Source organism: Trichoderma ghanense, assembly GCF_004382785.1.
Source record: "Trichoderma ghanense strain CCMA-1212 chromosome Unknown scaffold_3, whole genome shotgun sequence".
NCBI lineage: Eukaryota > Fungi > Ascomycota > Sordariomycetes > Hypocreales > Hypocreaceae > Trichoderma > Trichoderma ghanense.
In genome coordinates this window covers 945065-962295 of record NW_027395666.1, presented here as the reverse complement: position 1 = coordinate 962295, position 17231 = coordinate 945065, and the positions used below count along the sequence as shown (strand labels likewise).

At 54.4% G+C, this 17231-nt stretch overlaps 6 protein-coding genes across 6 annotated transcripts; 5 read left to right on the top strand and 1 right to left on the bottom strand.

The window, feature by feature from the left end:
- Positions 1–454: 454 nt before the first annotated feature.
- On the top strand, positions 455–4315 carry CCMA1212_003631 (Carbamoyl-phosphate synthase arginine-specific large chain; the record flags this gene model as incomplete). The annotated part of the gene is made up of 5 exons (XM_073700971.1): positions 455–782; positions 917–1072; positions 1163–2649; positions 2768–4132; positions 4208–4315. The coding sequence occupies 5 exons, from the start codon at positions 455–457 to the stop codon at positions 4313–4315; spliced, it is 3444 nt and encodes a 1147-aa protein (XP_073560498.1).
- A 1320-nt stretch (positions 4316–5635) lies between these two features.
- CCMA1212_003630 (uncharacterized protein) lies at positions 5636–5866 on the top strand (the record flags this gene model as incomplete). The annotated part of the gene is made up of 1 exon (XM_073700970.1): positions 5636–5866. One exon carries the CDS (start codon positions 5636–5638, stop codon positions 5864–5866), a length of 231 nt encoding a protein of 76 aa, XP_073560497.1.
- Positions 5867–7361: 1495 nt separating this feature from the next.
- Positions 7362–10700, top strand: CCMA1212_003629 (uncharacterized protein; the record flags this gene model as incomplete). The annotated part of the gene is made up of 1 exon (XM_073700969.1): positions 7362–10700. One exon carries the CDS (start codon positions 7362–7364, stop codon positions 10698–10700), a length of 3339 nt encoding a protein of 1112 aa, XP_073560074.1.
- Positions 10701–11116: 416 nt separating this feature from the next.
- On the top strand, positions 11117–12536 carry CCMA1212_003628 (uncharacterized protein; the record flags this gene model as incomplete). The annotated part of the gene is made up of 2 exons (XM_073700968.1): positions 11117–11201; positions 11356–12536. 2 exons carry the CDS (start codon positions 11117–11119, stop codon positions 12534–12536), a joined length of 1266 nt encoding a protein of 421 aa, XP_073560075.1.
- A 554-nt stretch (positions 12537–13090) lies between these two features.
- CCMA1212_003627 (uncharacterized protein) lies at positions 13091–13816 on the bottom strand (the record flags this gene model as incomplete). Its single annotated transcript, XM_073700967.1, has 3 exons — positions 13091–13546; positions 13633–13716; positions 13784–13816. 3 exons carry the CDS (start codon positions 13814–13816, stop codon positions 13091–13093), a joined length of 573 nt encoding a protein of 190 aa, XP_073560651.1.
- Positions 13817–15535: 1719 nt separating this feature from the next.
- CCMA1212_003626 (DNA-directed RNA polymerase II subunit rpb7) lies at positions 15536–16225 on the top strand (the record flags this gene model as incomplete). Its single annotated transcript, XM_073700966.1, has 4 exons — positions 15536–15784; positions 15837–15917; positions 15985–16154; positions 16210–16225. The coding sequence occupies 4 exons, from the start codon at positions 15536–15538 to the stop codon at positions 16223–16225; spliced, it is 516 nt and encodes a 171-aa protein (XP_073560652.1).
- Positions 16226–17231: the final 1006 nt, after the last annotated feature.

Sequence of the window (17231 nt, the reverse complement as noted above, 5' to 3'; positions counted from 1 at the left end):
TTTCTGCTGGGTCAAGTCGGATGGAGCCCGCGTCAGAATCCATCTCGGATTGGATCTGCTCCACAGCTTCTGCCGGGGTTCGTCGCGTTCTTGGTTTTTATCTCTCGCCAGAATAGGCGCATATCGAGAGAAAGCGAAGCAAGGAGAGAAGGGGGAAAAGCTGGGGGACTCCTCCGATCGTTATCTAATCGGTGACTCGTTGCGCTCCAGAAATCGGCGGCCGCTCTTGTTTTTTTCTTGGCCGGATTCTGCTAAAGCCCGTGCAGCCTCTTAAACCCCCACCACTGTAGGTAAACATTTTTCTCCCTCTCGACACCCGTCGTCGCGATCCTTCTTCTTCTTCCCTTTTCCCTCAGCTCACAAACCGGTCAATTGGGAACCTGGATATTTAGCGGCCCGGCTGCTCGTTGGACGGAGCAACTCTCGCATTGATCTGCTTGCAATGCCTGCGACAATGTCTTCTGCCGCGCTGGCCGCTGCCCGGACGCCGGTTCTGCTCCGGAGCGGCGCCCGACTCCCGCGAACGCTCCCGACTCGTCTCTTCACCACAGCCGCTCTGCGGACGCAGGCCAGGGCCTCATTGCCGGCCAAGGCTCCCAAGAGGCTGGGCACAATCTCCGTCTTCCGACCGTATTCCTCGGCAACTCAGACGGCGCCCAATCCCAAGGCGTACCTCGACAGCGGCGTCATCAAGCCCAAGGTGAACGTCGATGTCAAGAAGGTCCTTGTTATTGGCAGCGGTGGCCTGGCTATTGGACAGGCCGGTGAATTCGACTACTCTGGTCAGTTCTTAGTTCATGACCCTCCTCCTCTTCCTTCTCTTCCTTGCCATCAGCTGCCGCTGCCTTCCCACACCCACTACTCCCTTTTCTGTGTTATACATTTCTCTCGTTACTGACAAGACGGCATTTTACAGGTTCCCAAGCTCTGAAAGCCCTGAAAGAGGCCGGCGTCGCTTCCGTTCTCATCAATCCCAACATTGCCACTATCCAAACCAATCATTCACTTGCGGATGAGGTGTTTTATTTGCCAGTTACACCGGAATATGTCAGCTATGTCATCGAGAAGACTCGTCCGGATGGGATATTCTTGAGTTTCGGCAAGTGGGCCTCGTTGCGATGCGAAATACGTGTATAATTAGCTAATACCTTCTCGCCAATAGGTGGCCAGACTGCCCTCAACCTGGGTGTCCAGATGCAGCGACAGGGCCTCTTCGAGAAGTACGGCGTCAAGGTCCTTGGTACCAGCGTGAGGACCCTCGAGGTCAGCGAGGACCGAGACCTTTTCGCAAAGGCTCTCGAAGAGATCAACATCCCCATCGCCAAGTCGATCGCTGTCAGCACCGTCGATGAGGCGCTCGATGCTGCTTCAAAAATCGGTTACCCCATCATTGTCCGCGCTGCCTATGCCCTGGGTGGCCTGGGTTCGGGCTTTGCCAACAACGAGGAGGAGCTTCGCAACATGGCCGCTCGTTCTCTCACTCTCTCTCCCCAGATCCTGGTCGAGAAGTCGCTCAAGGGCTGGAAGGAAGTCGAGTATGAGGTTGTCCGCGACGCCAACAACAACTGCATCACCGTCTGCAACATGGAGAACTTTGACCCCCTGGGCATCCACACCGGTGATTCCATTGTCGTCGCTCCCTCTCAGACCCTGAGCGACGAGGAGTACCACATGCTTCGTACCGCGGCTATTAAGATCGTCCGCCACCTGGGTGTTGTCGGAGAGTGCAATGTTCAGTACGCCTTGCAGCCTGACGGACTCGACTACAGGGTTATCGAGGTCAACGCCCGTCTTTCGCGATCTTCTGCCCTTGCCTCCAAGGCTACCGGATATCCTCTTGCTTACACCGCTGCCAAGATTGGCTTGGGACACAGCCTGCCTGAGCTTCCCAATGCTGTGACAAAGACCACCACTGCCAACTTTGAGCCTTCGCTCGACTACATCGTTACCAAGATCCCCCGATGGGATCTCTCCAAGTTCCAGCACGTGAAGCGCGACATCGGAAGTGCCATGAAATCGGTGGGAGAAGTGATGGCGATTGGACGAACGTTTGAAGAGTCTTTCCAAAAGGCCATTCGTCAAGTTGACCCCAGGTTTGTCGGCTTCCAGGGCGACAAGTTTGACGACCTCGACTACGAGCTTCAAAACCCCACCGATCGCCGATGGCTCGCTGTCGGACAGGCCATGCTCCACGAGAACTACTCTGTTGACAAGGTGCACGAGCTGACCAAGATTGACAAGTGGTTCCTATACAAGCTCCAGAACCTTGTCGACTGCACGCGTGAGCTCGAAGCTGCTGGTAGCCTCGATGCGCTGCAGAAGGAGCTGATTTTGAAGGCGAAGAAGATGGGCTTCTCCGACCGACAAATTGCAAATGCTGTCAACAGCACCGAAGACGAAGTCCGAGCCCGTCGTTTGAGCTTCAACATCCGCCCGTGGGTCAAGAAGATCGATACTCTGGCTGCAGAGTTCCCCGCCGACACCAACTACCTCTACACCACCTACAATGGTTCCTCCCACGATGTTACCTTTGAGGACAAAGGTATTGTCATTCTTGGCAGCGGCGTTTATCGCATTGGTAGCTCGGTAGAATTTGATTGGTGTGCTGTCGGCGCTACTCAGGCGCTGCGCCAGATGGGTGAGAAGACGGTCATGATCAACTGTAAGTCCACCCCCCTGACGACTCGGACCTCCACAGCACCAACGCAACCCATCACAACCCCAATAACATCAAATCATTGCTAACTTACCCAACGATAACCCCGAGACGTATTCCACTGATTTCGACACTGCCGATAAGCTTTATTTTGAAGAGTTGAGCTATGAGCGTGTCATGGATATCTACGAGCTTGAGGCCGCCCAAGGCGTGGTGGTCTCGGTAGGCGGCCAGCTCCCACAGAACATTGCACTCCGCCTGCAGGAAGCCGGCGGCGCTAAAGTTCTAGGAACCGATCCCAAGGACATTGACAAGGCCGAGGACCGCCAAAAGTTCTCCGAGATCCTTGACAGCATCGGCGTTGACCAGCCTGCGTGGAAGGAACTCACTTCTGTTGAGGAGGCCGCGCAGTTCGCTGAGCAGGTGGGCTATCCCGTTCTCGTGCGTCCCAGTTACGTCCTGTCTGGAGCTGCCATGACCGTCATTCGCAGCCAGGAGGACCTCAAGGACAAGCTTGAGGCTGCAGCCAACGTCTCCCCCGACCACCCCGTTGTTATCACCAAGTTTATCGAGGGCGCGCAGGAGATTGATGTCGATGGTGTTGCCGCTCAGGGCGACCTGATCATTCACGCCGTCAGTGAACACGTTGAACAGGCTGGTGTCCACTCCGGCGACGCTACCCTGGTTCTCCCCCCTGTCAACCTCGATGCCAGCACCATGGACCGCCTCAAGGAGATTGCCCAGAAGGTCGCCAAGGCATGGAAGATTACCGGTCCCTTCAACATGCAGATCATTAAGGCCGACAACCCCGAGGGTGGTGAGCCGCTGCTCAAGGTCATTGAGTGCAACCTCCGCGCTTCCCGATCATTCCCCTTCGTCAGCAAGGTTCTCGGCAAGAACTTCATCGACGTCGCCACCAAGGCCCTCGTTGGCAAGAATGTCCCTGAACCTACCGATCTTATGGCCGTCAAGCGCGACTACGTTGCCACCAAGGTTCCTCAGTTCTCATGGACCCGTCTCGCTGGTGCGGATCCTTTCCTGGGCGTCGAGATGGCTTCTACTGGTGAGATTGCTTGCTTTGGCAAGGACCTCGTTGAGGCCTACTGGACTTCGCTGCAATCCACCATGAACTTCCGCGTTCCCGAGCCTGGCGAGGGTCTGCTGTTTGGTGGTGAGCTCAACAAGCCCTGGTTGACCCAGGTCGTCGACTACCTGGCCCCTCTCGGATACACTCTGTACGCCGCCAGCAACGACGTCAAGAAGTTCATCGAGTCCAGCTCAAAACACAACGTCAAGGTCGAGGTGATTGAGTTCCCCACCGACGACAAGCGTGCCCTCCGCGAGGTGTTCAAGAAGTACGACATCCGCGGCGTCTTCAACCTGGCTCTTGCCCGTGGCAAGACCACCTCCGACGTTGACTACGTGATGCGCCGAAACGCGGTTGACTTTGGCGTGCCCCTGTTCATGGAGCCCCAGGTGAGTTATACGCTCCAAATCATGTCCCCCCTATACTATCATATGAGGCAGCACCTGTACTAACGTCTTGACTAGACCGCTATCCTGTTTGCTCAGTGCATAAGCGAGAAGCTCCCTCGCCCCGAGGGCATCCCCTCGGAGGTCCGCGCCTGGTCTGAGTTCATCGGCGGCAAGCCTCTGTAAAACATATACCCTTGTATATAAAAGATTTCCGTTTCTAGTTTGTTTTCTTTAATAAGCCTTGAGGCCACGATTTTTCCACGTCACCTATGTGCGAATAGGCATGGTGGAGGGGGGCGATTATTAGGGGTAGGTAGGGAAAATGGACGGATGGGTAAGCGGGAAGAGAGAAGAAAAATATAGGATAACTAGGCGTTCTCTGTTCACACTAGAAAAGCTTTTGTCTTTGCAGACGGTTATGACTTTGCTTTACAACTGTGATTGTTGCTATGAGTCTGTTATTTCAGAGAGTAATGTTCTGTTAATAACGTTATTAAGTATTAACTTGAGCTATGACAAGCTGTATAACAGTAGAAAGTAATATTACTAAATTAAAGAAGTAGTATTATATAATTAGCTATAATATATATATATATCTAGAGCTATTTATTCTGCAACATGGAGAACTTTGACCCCCTCGGCATCCACACGGGCGACTCCATCGTCGTTGCCCCCTCGCAGACCTTGTCGGACGAGGACTACAACATGCTGCGAACAACGGCCGTAAACGTCATCCGACACCTCGGCGTTGTTGGTGAGTGCAACATTCAGTATGCCCTGAACCCCTTTTCCAGGGAGTACTGNCTCTCTCTCTCTCTCTCTCTCTCTCTCCCTCTCCCCCCCCCCTCTCTCTCTCTCTGTCTGTCTGTCTGTCTGTCTCTCTCTCTCTCTCTCTCTCTCTCTCTCTCTCTCTCTCTCTCTCTCTCTCTCTCTCGTTTCTTTATATAGCTATTTATTATTTATATTTCTACTTCTATATTTCTAGATATTTATTATTTCTATTTCTATTTTTATATTTCTAAATATACTATTTTAATTATTTATTATCCCCTATTAATATAACCTCTGCTTTCCCTTACTACCTCTCCCCTATGCGCTCCATGTCACTTATCACCGTCTGGATGGGATACCTAACTCACTTAAGCCTGGTTAGTCTTGATTAGATATCTCTTGTTCTAGCGACATTTCAAGCGCGAGGCGTTTATGCTTCCTGGCAAGGTTAAACCTTACATCTTCACTATGACCAATAGAGAGATGCAAGATGATTGTGGCTTCAAAGCTACTTCTTCTTCAGTTATAAAAGGAAGACTCCCCAGCCATTGGAGCCTACAGGGACATTTGACCTTTTCATCCTGCCATCTTCCACGCATACATAATCTACTTGTCTTTCCCCCCTGAGACTTCCATCTGTCTTCTGCTCTCTCATCATCTACAACACCCACAAACGTCACAAACAAAACTCTTCCAATCCCCCAAGTCGAACCACAGCGACAAACCTCCACCATGTCCACCCCGCCACACGCAGGACCCTTACCAAGGCTCTTTAAGAAGGCCTACTCGAACCTGCGGCGAACGAGGCGGTTCTACCTCCGGGAGGCCTCGGTCCTGCGGCTCCGGACAGAGGACCCGCGTCAGCTGTCCCGGGGCCTGCGCATGGTGGCGTACGAGCTGATGAAGCTGTCGGAGCACGTGCCTCGGATGCGGGAGCTCGCGAGGGAGTGCCTGCCTCGTTGACTGTGAGGAGTTGGATGAGGATATGGAGAGGCTTAGTCTGGAGCTTGAGGATGACTTTTTGAGGGTGGTGAGGGAGGATCGGGAGGTGCTTTGCAGGAGGAGGAGTTGATGGAGTTGAGCTGGCCTGAACGGATAAGGCGTTGGTTTGGCTAGGGAGATGTTGGAGTTGGTTCTACGTTGTGTCTTGGGTATAGAGGGATTCGACTGTTGTGATGGATAGGAGGATATGACTTATTGGACATGGGGTCATCTTTGCCCCGTCCTATGGATACGCATGCTTATGCTACAATGCTTTTTAGTTAGTGATACCACCGGTTTGAAAAATTATTCAGAACATAGATACAGGACGGGCATTGTGTGATGGTTACAGAGTATTTTCCCATAAGCGGATCGGAATGTAAAGCACAAGTTCCATTGCTGTTTCACACCCCTTTTTTAAACAACCCAACGCCATGCGTCCAACCACTCTTGAGGAATGGCACAAATCTACAAACAGCAGAACAAAAGCGATTGCTAATTAAGTCTATGATGCTTTCTTCACAACGACTAGAAGAAAATAGAAGGCATCTTACAACTTGCTACGACTAGAAGAAACTAGAAGGCATCTTACAACTCGCTGCTTAGCAAACTTGGTTATATGCCACCATGCATCATATCACCCATTACCACTAGACCGTGAAAGCAACAGACTAGTGTGCAGACTTCAACACGAGATGATATGATGTATATCGAGCTTTATGAATGTCTTATTAATAAAACAGTAGAACTATATTCTATTAAAGGAGATGAACGTATTAATAAATATGCCCCTGCAGTATTAGTCTCGTGTTAGTTTGCACGATTGTCGTAAAGAAATTCCACGTCACCATCGTTTCTCCTTGCTCGGATCGGATGTCAAGGGAGAGAACGTGCTGTAGCGGGTAGTCCCTTGATCCCTTTTCTCCGGAAGTGTGTTGTTTAAGACCGCATCGGATCCAAGAACATGGAATGCGCTTCATTTTCCCTTCAACGGCATATGTTGTTTGACTCTGCGTACCTACACGCCAACTCCTGTCTCACAATACCACTTAGAAACGCGGAATCGAATTCTCCCGTCTGAATCATCGAAATTGTCAGCGTCAGGCTCCAGAGCTTCTGATTCGGTGCCAACCATCAACTGGCAGCCATTGAGCATTGATCTCCGGTTCACCTTCATCGGGTCTACGTTCCCTCAGGTATGTTGTTTGTCGACGGTCGAGAGCTGCCTCCTCGCTAAGTTGAGTCGACAGGCATGGAGACCCCAGGACAGCGGACCATTTTGCCCGCGAGACAGGATAATTGATCTATCAAGTCATGGAACCTTTAATTATAAGAGGAGATTCCCTCAGTCTGTGCCAGGCCGCCGAAGGAATTGTCTCTCTGTGCTTCTTATCTGGACTGGCATCTCGGCGCCTCCAGTTTCTTTGTCACTCGTTGATTCTTCTCTTGATTTCGGTGTTTAATCACAAGACTCAAGATGAAGTTGAGCACATCCCTGATTCTCGTCGCTGCTCTTGCGGGAAGCTCCGTGGCAGCGCCTACCAGATCTCAGGGCCTCCAAGCTCGACAGCCGAACTCGGACGCTCTGGAATTACTCGCTTCTCATATATCGACTGGTCAACTCACTCAGTCCGACCGCAAACTTCTGAATAGCCTCTTGGTGACGGCTTCTCTCGGAAAGCACGAAGAAGCAGGCACCTTTAGTGATTTGGGTGGTACCATTGGCAGCAGATTGGGGACTGGCATTGGTACTGTCGTCGATAGAATCCTTAGCCTCCTCAACAGTCTCTTGGCCGGCGCCCAGGGCAATGGCAATGGACTCGGCCTTGGACTCGGCCTTGGTCTGAACGGTACTACCGGCACTCCAGGAGGCCCTACTCTGAGCCAGTTGCTGAACGATCTCGGCATCGACACTCAGGGAAACATCAACCTGAACAACCTCATCAGCAGGCTCGGACTCGCCCCCACGAATCTCCCTGACATCTTCAGACAGCTTGGCGCCGACGCCAACGGAATCGTGCCTTTGGGCACTCTGCTGAGGAATCTCGGCCTTGGGAGCAACATTGGCAACCTGGACTTGAGCAATGCCTTGAACAACGCTGGAGGATCAGGTGGCAACGGCACCCTCAACTTGAACGGCCTTCTCAGAGGGCTTGGCCTCGATGACAACGGCGTTGCAAGCCTCCTCAGCAGCCTCGGCGCTGCTCCAAACGGCGACATCTCGGCGCCCGATCTGCTCAGGGGTTTTGGCCTCACCGGCCAAGGCGACGTCAACCTTGGCTCGATCCTCCAGGGCCTCAATGGAGCTGCTACGAGGGCAGGCCTAGACCTCCGCAACGTCCTGAATGGCCTCACTGGCATTCTCAACGGCCTCTCGAGTGCCGTTCCCAGTGGCTCAACGACAAACATACCTATTCCTTCTGGCAACATTGCCCCGGCGTCCGTCCTCAACCTGGGTCAAATTTCTAACAGTATTACGAACGGGATTTTCAGGGGCTTGATAGGAGGGCTGGACGATGCAACCATCAAGGACCTCACTGATATCATCAAGGGGGCCAATGGCAACACGCAATTGGCCACCGACGGCATCAAGGCGTACGCTGCCTTGAAGGGCCTCGACCCCGACGCGCTCTTCCAGAGCCTGAAGAACGTCTTGGCCTTCGGCAGCTCAGACGACAGCCTCGGCAAAGTACTCGAGGGGTCAAATGGTCTTCTCGGCGGGCTTGTCGAGGCTCTCGACGGCCTGACCAGCGGCAGGGGCGGTCTTTCTGGAATCGGCGTGCCAGGCATACTGGATCAAGGCCTGGGCACCTTGACGCAAGCACTTACAAACGTGATCAACGGCGGTGGCACTGTTGCCAATGGCACTGCGTCCAACGCTCCGAGTCTGACGAGGGAGGAGCTCCAGCAGCTGCTCAACTTTGTCCGGAATGCCACCAGCCAGGACCAGGTTACGCAGGTCGTCAGGCAGTTTGCTGCCTCGCACAACCTTGATCCCGTGGCACTTTCTCGTCTCCTGCAAGCTCTTTTGAACGCCAGCAACGCCAGCAACACTGGAAGCGGCAACACCGGTGGCTCCAATAGCAGTGCCCCTCTCAACGTGGCGCCCATTCTCAACGGAACCCTTGGCAACCTGGGCAATCTGGGCAACCTGACCAACATTCTCGGAGGCCTTGCCGGCGGCAGCAATGGCGGGATCAACCCAGCCGCCGGTATTCCTGGTTCTCTGCTCCCGAACCTTGGTGGACTTAACGGCACTCTCGGGGGTCTGGGCGGCTTGACTGGTGGTTTGGGTGTTGGAATCACACTGCGCGTGGCACTCGCCCTGAGAATCGCGGCACTCCTCGGCGGAGGCGGCGCCGGACTTTCTGGAGGACTTGGTGGACTTGGGAGCCTCGGGGGACTTGGTGGCCTGGGGAACTTGACTGGCTTACCCGCCGGAGCCCTTGGGAACCTGACAGGAGCTTTGGGATCGCTCCCTGCTGGAGGTCTAGGAAACCTGACTGGACTTCCCACCGGAGCTCTTGGGAACCTGACAGGAGGTCTCCCTCTGGCAGCTCCTGCTGCCCTTCTTGCCGGACTTCTGGGCTCACTCCCTGCTGGAAGCCTAGGAAATCTGACCGGGCTCCCCACCGGAGCTCTTGGAAACCTGACAGGTGGACTCCCTGTTCCGAATCCTGCCAACCTCCCGAATCCTGCCAACCTTCCAAATCCTGCCAACCTTCTCTCAGGCCTGGCAGGAGGTCTCCCTATCGGAGGCCTAGTACCCGCTGGAGCCCCTGGAAACCTGACAGCGCCTCTTGGCAACCTGACAGGAGCTCTACCTGCCGGTACCAATCTGACGGGTGCCCTTGGAAATCTCACCTCCAACCCTGCTGCCATCATCGGCAACCTAACCGGCGCGGCTGGTATCCCGGCGGCAGTCCTCGGAAACCTCACCAACACGCTCGGCAACCTCACCGGCGGACTTCTTCCGTCCGCTCCTGGAAATGCCGTGCCAGGCCTGACATCGGCTCTTTCTGGCGTTGGTAGCGACCTGGGCTCCGCTGCCTCTGACCTGGGAAGCGCCGCCTCGGGCTTGGGATCGGCAGCGTCTGACCTGGGCACTGCGGCGTCGAACTTGGGGTCTGCTGCCAATGGCATCGGAGCGGCCGTTCCTGGCGTCGGACCTGCTGCTCCTGGTCTGGGATCTGCTGTCCCTGGCGCAGGTCTTGGACTTGGACTTGGACTTGGACTTGGCTTGGGAGGAGGCCCAGCCCTTGATCTGGGATCCGTCATCTCCGCCGTAGGCCAGACAGTCTCCGGCCTCGGATCAGGCCTCGGATCTACCGTCCAAGGCTTGGGCTCCGCCCTTTCCGGACTCGGATCGACCTTGTCTCCCGTGGGAGCTCCCCTGGGATCCGTCCCGGCTGCTGTCCTGGGTTCTGCTTTGGCTGCCGGCGCTGCTGCCCCTGCTGCCGCCCTGGGAGCAGCTTTGCCCGTGGCAGCCGACGTGGCCGCAGCAGCGAATGTGGCCGCAGCAGCCAACGTGGCCTCCGCCATCGCAGGCCTGCTCCCCTCCCTCAACGTCACGGCAAACCTCGGCCTGGGTCTCGGTACCGGCGCCGGACTCCTCAATACCACGGCCCCAGGCCTTGGATTAGGCCTGGGTCTGTCTGCCCAGGGACTGGCTACCGCGCCTCCATCCAACAGGACAGCGTTCGCCTTTGATCCCAGCGACTCCGATAAGGAGGGCTCTTCGCGATCGAACGTCAGACGGACCCGTGCTGCGCGGTTCAGGGCTGCGGTTCTCAAGGCCAACGCTGGAGCGGCTTAACCCGCTTGCATCGACGTAGCAGTTAGTTATTCGCGTTGAATGCTGGACCCGATGAAGCGCGTTTCAGGAGAAGGGGCTTGAAGGCCATTGCTGAAGCCCCTCGCAAGAGAATCATGGCGTGTTGGAAGAGTGGAAGATCAAGGACAAAGTTTCCCATGTCGTTCGTCGGCCGAGAATAATGTTGAAGAGGTTCATCGGCAACGGCTATTTTATTTTGTAATATTATTAGGTTTTTCGGGTGGGTTTGCTCACCTTGTGCCGTATGGAATTCACTGAATGCGAGATATACATATACTCTGATGGTATTGTTTCCTTTGAACTCCTGGAAGTCGCGTCTTCACTGCTAAGTACTTGTAAGTGTAACTGTGAGTGCAAGTAGACGCGCTGCTTCACCCATGCCACATGTACTGAGCATCATGGCTCTGGATCAACTGTTACTGTCGCAAATCAGTACAAAATTGAAACATTTCTTCACTTCTGCTTCCGACTTCTCAGGGGAACGTAAGAGCGCCATGGAGCAACTCCATTCTTGAGCCTAGCGACCTACATTAGTATACTTCATCTTCTCTCAAAGCAACCTGTTCAATGCAGAATATTATTACCTCGTCGTCTTGCAGATACACCCGTTCATTATAGCGAAACTCACCGTTGCAAGGTTCAGCAAATGTCCGTTCACCAGTCTCAAATACGCCGCACCTATTCACTAACCTCCCTACTCCCGCCTGGCAAAAGTCCAACAATCTACTCACAGCAACTGGCAAGAACATCAAACTCTCACCTCCAACATACATGTTCTTCGATGCAGAACACAATGGCGTTCGCCGAACCAAATCACAAGACGCCTCCCGTATTGAACAGCATCTCTCACCATCTGTTTGCGAATCAAACCGACTTTATAAGACGCACGGGCATGCCGGCCAGAGGCACCAACCTGACCACTCAGTCTATTCGCACCCTCACCCGAGCCCATTTGCGAACGGCCTCAGAGTGATCATACCGACAAGAATCATGTGCGAACAAATCATCAAATACGACTGCGGCCACATGTGCCGTCGCATGATCCCCTGCATCCAACGAGAGCCCAGGCACCACCACTCACTCACCTGCTTCTCCGCCCTCTCTCTCCACTCCTACGAACCGGAGCGCCATGAGACACCCAAGCTCGAGCGGCGTGCCACTCTCTGTCCAAAATGCGAAGCCAAAGGGGAAGACGGCAAAGTATATGTGAACGGTACCAGGCGGGCAAGCGCTCCTCAGTGCGGTACAGGGCAGGAATCCGAGTCGCTGCGGCGGGACGACAAGAGCATAGCCACCAAGGTGAGTGCTAGCATCGGCCGTTCAGTATCTGATCCTTCAAGATCTTCTCCTCCCCGCCTGAGGCGAGTTCGAGATACGGGCAACAGCTCACTGCGCAACGAGTATACTCGTCTCGAGCCACATCTTGATCCACGTCCTGCGCCACGTCCCGAATCAAGGACCGCATCGCATACCGAACCTCCTTCCGATGCTTGTCTGGAACCACCCCGGAACCGTGGCTTCGACGCTCGTCGCGGTCGAAGACACCGCCCAAAGGACATAGTCACACAAAGTCTCGACTTGGACTGGTTTGCGTCCTCCATGGTTCCGCTATGCGATAGGTCTCCAGGAAGCCCTACCAGCGTCACCGGTCTGCTGGAATACAGCCAGGGCAACCAAAATGCGTCGACGCTATCTCTTGGTAGACTCAGCCGATCGACTTCGGTACTGAAGATGCTCCAAAAGGGTCTCCAAAGACAGCCTTCGATGGAATCATTTGTCTGCGCATCAGCAAGAGAGGTGGAGAGAGGCGAAGAATAAGAATTGAGTCTTGATAATGTTTTATTCGTTTTGTTCAGAGCCTATGGCTGGTAAATGTTACAAAAGTTGGTTAATCAAACAAAATGGCATACCGTACTTTTTCCGTGTTGCCCACCACATCCTTGATACATTGTGTGTAATACGAGTGCAGATGCAGTGCACTTCTCCATTGTAGGCAGCTTTCGAGATACCGTTGCTGCTTGTAGTCGCTGCTGAAATGAAAAACTTTTTTTTTTGGCGGCTTTAGCCCATCCGGCAATGCAGGTGATTGAGAGCGCTTGCTTGCAACATTCAAGATTCTCTGCTGAAATCGGTTAATGAGATGGGTGGCATGTAGATTGGAAGTTGGCGTGATGTAAGAGTTGGTCGTCTTGGTCCTGTTGTGATGTTATCCGGTCCCGGGCACAGTGCCAAGTCCGTTGTTTGAATGATAAACTGCGAGATGTGGTGATGGCTCGAGAGAAAATGTTCTTTTTTTCCAAGCCTTGAGCATTGACCAAGGAATGGGATATGCCATTCGAGGCCAAAGCCTTTAGCCACGAGGCTATGCTGGTTCAGTTGGCCTTGCCGTTCTTCGATGCGTTCTTGAACTTGGCAATCTCCTTCGAAACGGCCTTCTCAACACGGGCCTGGAGCTCACGTCGATATCCAAGCTTGAAGAGCATCTCGAGCCAGACAAACATGGGCGCCAGGAAGATGGCCTGGACGAGGTTGTCCACCAAGGCGGGGGCGCGACCCTCGAAAGCACCGTGGCCGATGAACTGTGCGATCCAGCAAACGATGTGAACGCCAAGGGCAACCTGGAAGGTCGTGGTGGGATCACGGACGTGCCATGAGTTGACAAACGCGGTGCTGCCGAGGCAGAAAGCGGCCAGCACGAAGCCCGCCACCGGCTCTAATAGCAGGTAAAGCGCTGCATACAGGAAGGCGGCGATGGTGCCAAGGTTGAGGTCCAGGTACGGGACGGTGAGCCAGCTGGGCGTGTGAATGAGTGTGCCCGTATACGTGGCCTGAAATAGAGAGTAAGTAGAAAAGGAGAATGTCAGAAATACCAGCTAGCTGAGCAGTGTTGAGTTGACAAGGGGCCCGAACGTACCAGAGTGAACCCTGATACAAGGAGGAGCGGCACGCAGACCATGTGAATGGCCACATTGACCGAGTTATGGTGATAGGCGCCATACTGAGAATGAGTTTGTACAGTCAGCCGGAAGAACCGAGGAGGCTCAGGAGAGGCGAGATGTGCTCACAAACGTCAGGTGCTTTTCCAGATCCAGAGACATCTTCACGCGGGCCGGAGCGGGAGAAAGGAGGCGAGGGACAAGGCCGGGAAGCGCTCAACAAAATGCGGATAAGCAACCTTGAGTCCTGCCGCCAGTCGGAAGAATTGGCGCGACCAGCCGGCACGTGAGTTGGAAGAAAAGCGAATCGGACACGGTGGCACGGCAGAGCCTGGAGAGGCGCGAGAGAGGCGACGCGGAATCAGCGCAGGGCAGCGTGCTAACGAGGGTGAGGCGTCGAGGAGAGCCGGTCCGGCATGGGCGAGCAGAGGAGGGAGGAAAAGCTGGAGACGACAGGAGATGCGATGCGATGCGATGCAAGAGGTCAGGAGGAAGAACCCAAAAGTCGCGGCGCCGGAAGCGCTGAAAGCTGTGCTGTGCGGGCCTCTGAAGGCCGCTGTGGAGAAATGCGCTGATGGCCCCCCGAAGCTGGTGGGGATTTAGCGACTGAGCAGCTGGAGCCTCGGGTCAATCCTCTCCACTGCCGCCGCGAGCCTGGGGGGTCAGCAGCGTGCAGACACGGTGAAGATGGACGGGATTCCGAGCACGGTGGAAGGGGGGGGTTGATGCATATCAACTGCACATGACACGATGCGAAACGCTCGAAAAGGGGGCGTCTTGTTGACGGTATGTCAACCGTCTCTCAGCCAAATTCTGCTGGGTTGCGGCTCTTCTGGGTTGCGGCTCTTCTGGGTTGCGACTGTTGTCATGGAATACCGTGGACGTTGCTCGAATCAGGCGCGAAGCCATCGGATCGCATGAGGCAGCCTATAGCTGGAGCAATGTCTCCATACCGGGTGGGCGGCGTCATGGCCAAATGTCACATTTTTGTGTTTACTTTGCGCTGCTTCCACGGTAACAGAATGCCAGCCCTGCAGCAACTGAATTGGATTTCGTTGTCGGTTCCGCTCACCTCAATCTCATCTTACATAAAGGGCTGCATACAGCGTGTGTTACCCTCCATACCTACCCTACCTAACGATATCAGATCATTCACCACCTTCCTCCAACTCCCTCTCCACGCGTCCAAAAACATGTGACAGACCCCTACTTAAACTCGTAGCTTATGCGGAGTAAATAGGCTCTGCGTCTTACCCCCAATCCCGACTGCATAGGTAGCGCAATCGCACAAATGACCTCAGGCTGCTGTTTTCCCGCTGCTCGTCCAATGCCTCCGATTAGCCCCAAGGCTTCACCAATGCACGGCAGCCTTACCTAATCAGCTCAGCCGCATGGGTAAACTGCCGCACAGACCACCTGCGAATGCCTTAGCGCCGGCTCCAGAGAAATTCCCAAACCAAATCATCGCAGCCTCGTCGCGTTCCGTCTTCATCCACCTCAGCGCCAGCTCCTTCAGTCCAGCCGAGGCAGCAACGCACACCCGAAAGCGCAGAGAATCCAGCTCTGCGTGTTGCGTCTGCTTCGACGGCTCTCTCACCTCTCATCGCCCCGTCATCGGTCTCTCACCTCGTCGCCGGTCTCGCTCCACCCTCCCTCTCTCCGCCGACGTCGATTGCCTCTCCCTGTCTTGACCGATTGACCACCTGATATACCCTGCCGCGCGCGTGCGCCCACGCGAAATCAAGATACGCCTTCACATGGGAAAGTGAAGCCATACCCTGAGAGGCTCATCCGTCGCTTTCTGCCCAAGCCCTCAATCGCCCGTCCCACCGTTTGCTGGAGCCGCTGTAGCCACGCAATTCTTCTCTCTCGCCGCCCACCATGTTCTTCCTCTACAACATGGAGCGCAGGGTGACCCTGCACCCGTCCTACTTTGGCCGCAATATGCACGAGCTCGTGACCAGCAAGCTGCTGAAAGACGTCGAAGGCACCTGCGCAGGCAGCTACTACATCATTTCCATCATGGACACGTTTGACATTTCCGAAGGAAAGATCTTGCCAGGAAACGGGCTTGCAGAGTTCACGGTGGGCTACCGTGCCGTTGTGTGGCGGCCCTTCAAAGGAGAGACGGTAAGGCGAAATCTGCGCCCGTTGTGGGAAGCAGCTGTCTGACCCTGATCAGGTTGATGCCGTTGTCTACTCCATCAATCCGCAGGGTTTCTTCGCCCAGGCCGGCCCGCTCAGGCTCTTTGTGTCTGCCCATGTGCGTTCCTGTCCCGCCAACAACCCGGAATGGCCAGTTGGAGCTTTGCTGATGTGCAGTATCGTAGCTGATTCCTAGCGACATCAAATGGGATCCCAACGCGACCCCCCCTCAATTTACCAACAACGAAGACACCGTCATCGAGCCGGGCACGCATGTGCGCGTTAAGATTATTGGCACGCGAACAGAAGTCGGCGAAATGTGGGCTATTGGAAGCATCAAGGAGGACTACCTAGGGTATGGCGGACGATGTGAAAATCTGTGCGTAGGTCCTACTAACGCTGATGAACAGATGCCTCCAAGACTAATGGATTATAAACATCCATTCATGCCTCGAGCCTTACAGCGATCAAGCACAGGATTGAGTGCGTCTATGCTAATGTGTGGTCGGAATATGAACGGCCAGAGACATTGCAGTCGCATCATCAGCTCAATGGTTTGCCTTGATTTCGCAGGACTCTAGCCAAGGGAGACTGGGTAATACCCCCTTTGGAGCTGCCAAACAAGCAGAAAGTGATTGATATCAGCTATGCGTGCTTGAGGAGACTTCTTCCCCCGGGTCCTCCCTTTTTTTTTTTCGATAGAATGAACGGACAGGCAGTCTCTCTCCCACTGATTATTAGACTTTGAGACTGGACTCGATCATAATCAACGAATGGCTTCCTTTTTGGCGTATGGGAATGGGAAAATAAAAGAACGAAACCCCGGAATCAGTGTCGTTTCTACATGTCCCGAAAGACCGATCCAATCCGATAGATCCAATGAATATCACCTGATTTTTGCTCGCTTTCTGGCACTGACGCTGACGAGGGCTCTTTATCTCTGCAGTCTGACACCCATTGCCACTCAGATCATTACGTGTACATGCGTCTTGCAGCTCGTGTTGAAGCAGATAATCACCGCCATCCATAAGCAGTCAATCACCTCATATTGCCGGTGACAGCTCGTCGGTAGATGGATTCCCCGTACTATGTGTCTCTCGTTATTCCCCCTTATTTCCCCCACGGCCATCTGCGCATCTCCGCCGCTCTCCCCGCACTCGTCCTACGATATCCGCAATAGAGACCCATGACCCTCCAGTGTAAGTCCCATTCAACCCAAATCTCCCAAACAACGTGCCATTCCTACACCCAAAGAGCCGACCCTGAGCAGCTGGCCCAATTACCCGTGGTACCCGTTGCACAAGAGGAACGAGTTACCAGGGCCCCTCTGACGTACCGGCCCCTCAACCCACGCCTTTCCCCGGTCCCATTTACATCTACCTACCGACCCCCCCCCCCCCCCCCCTCTCTGTCCTTGCTTTGGAGCAACGCA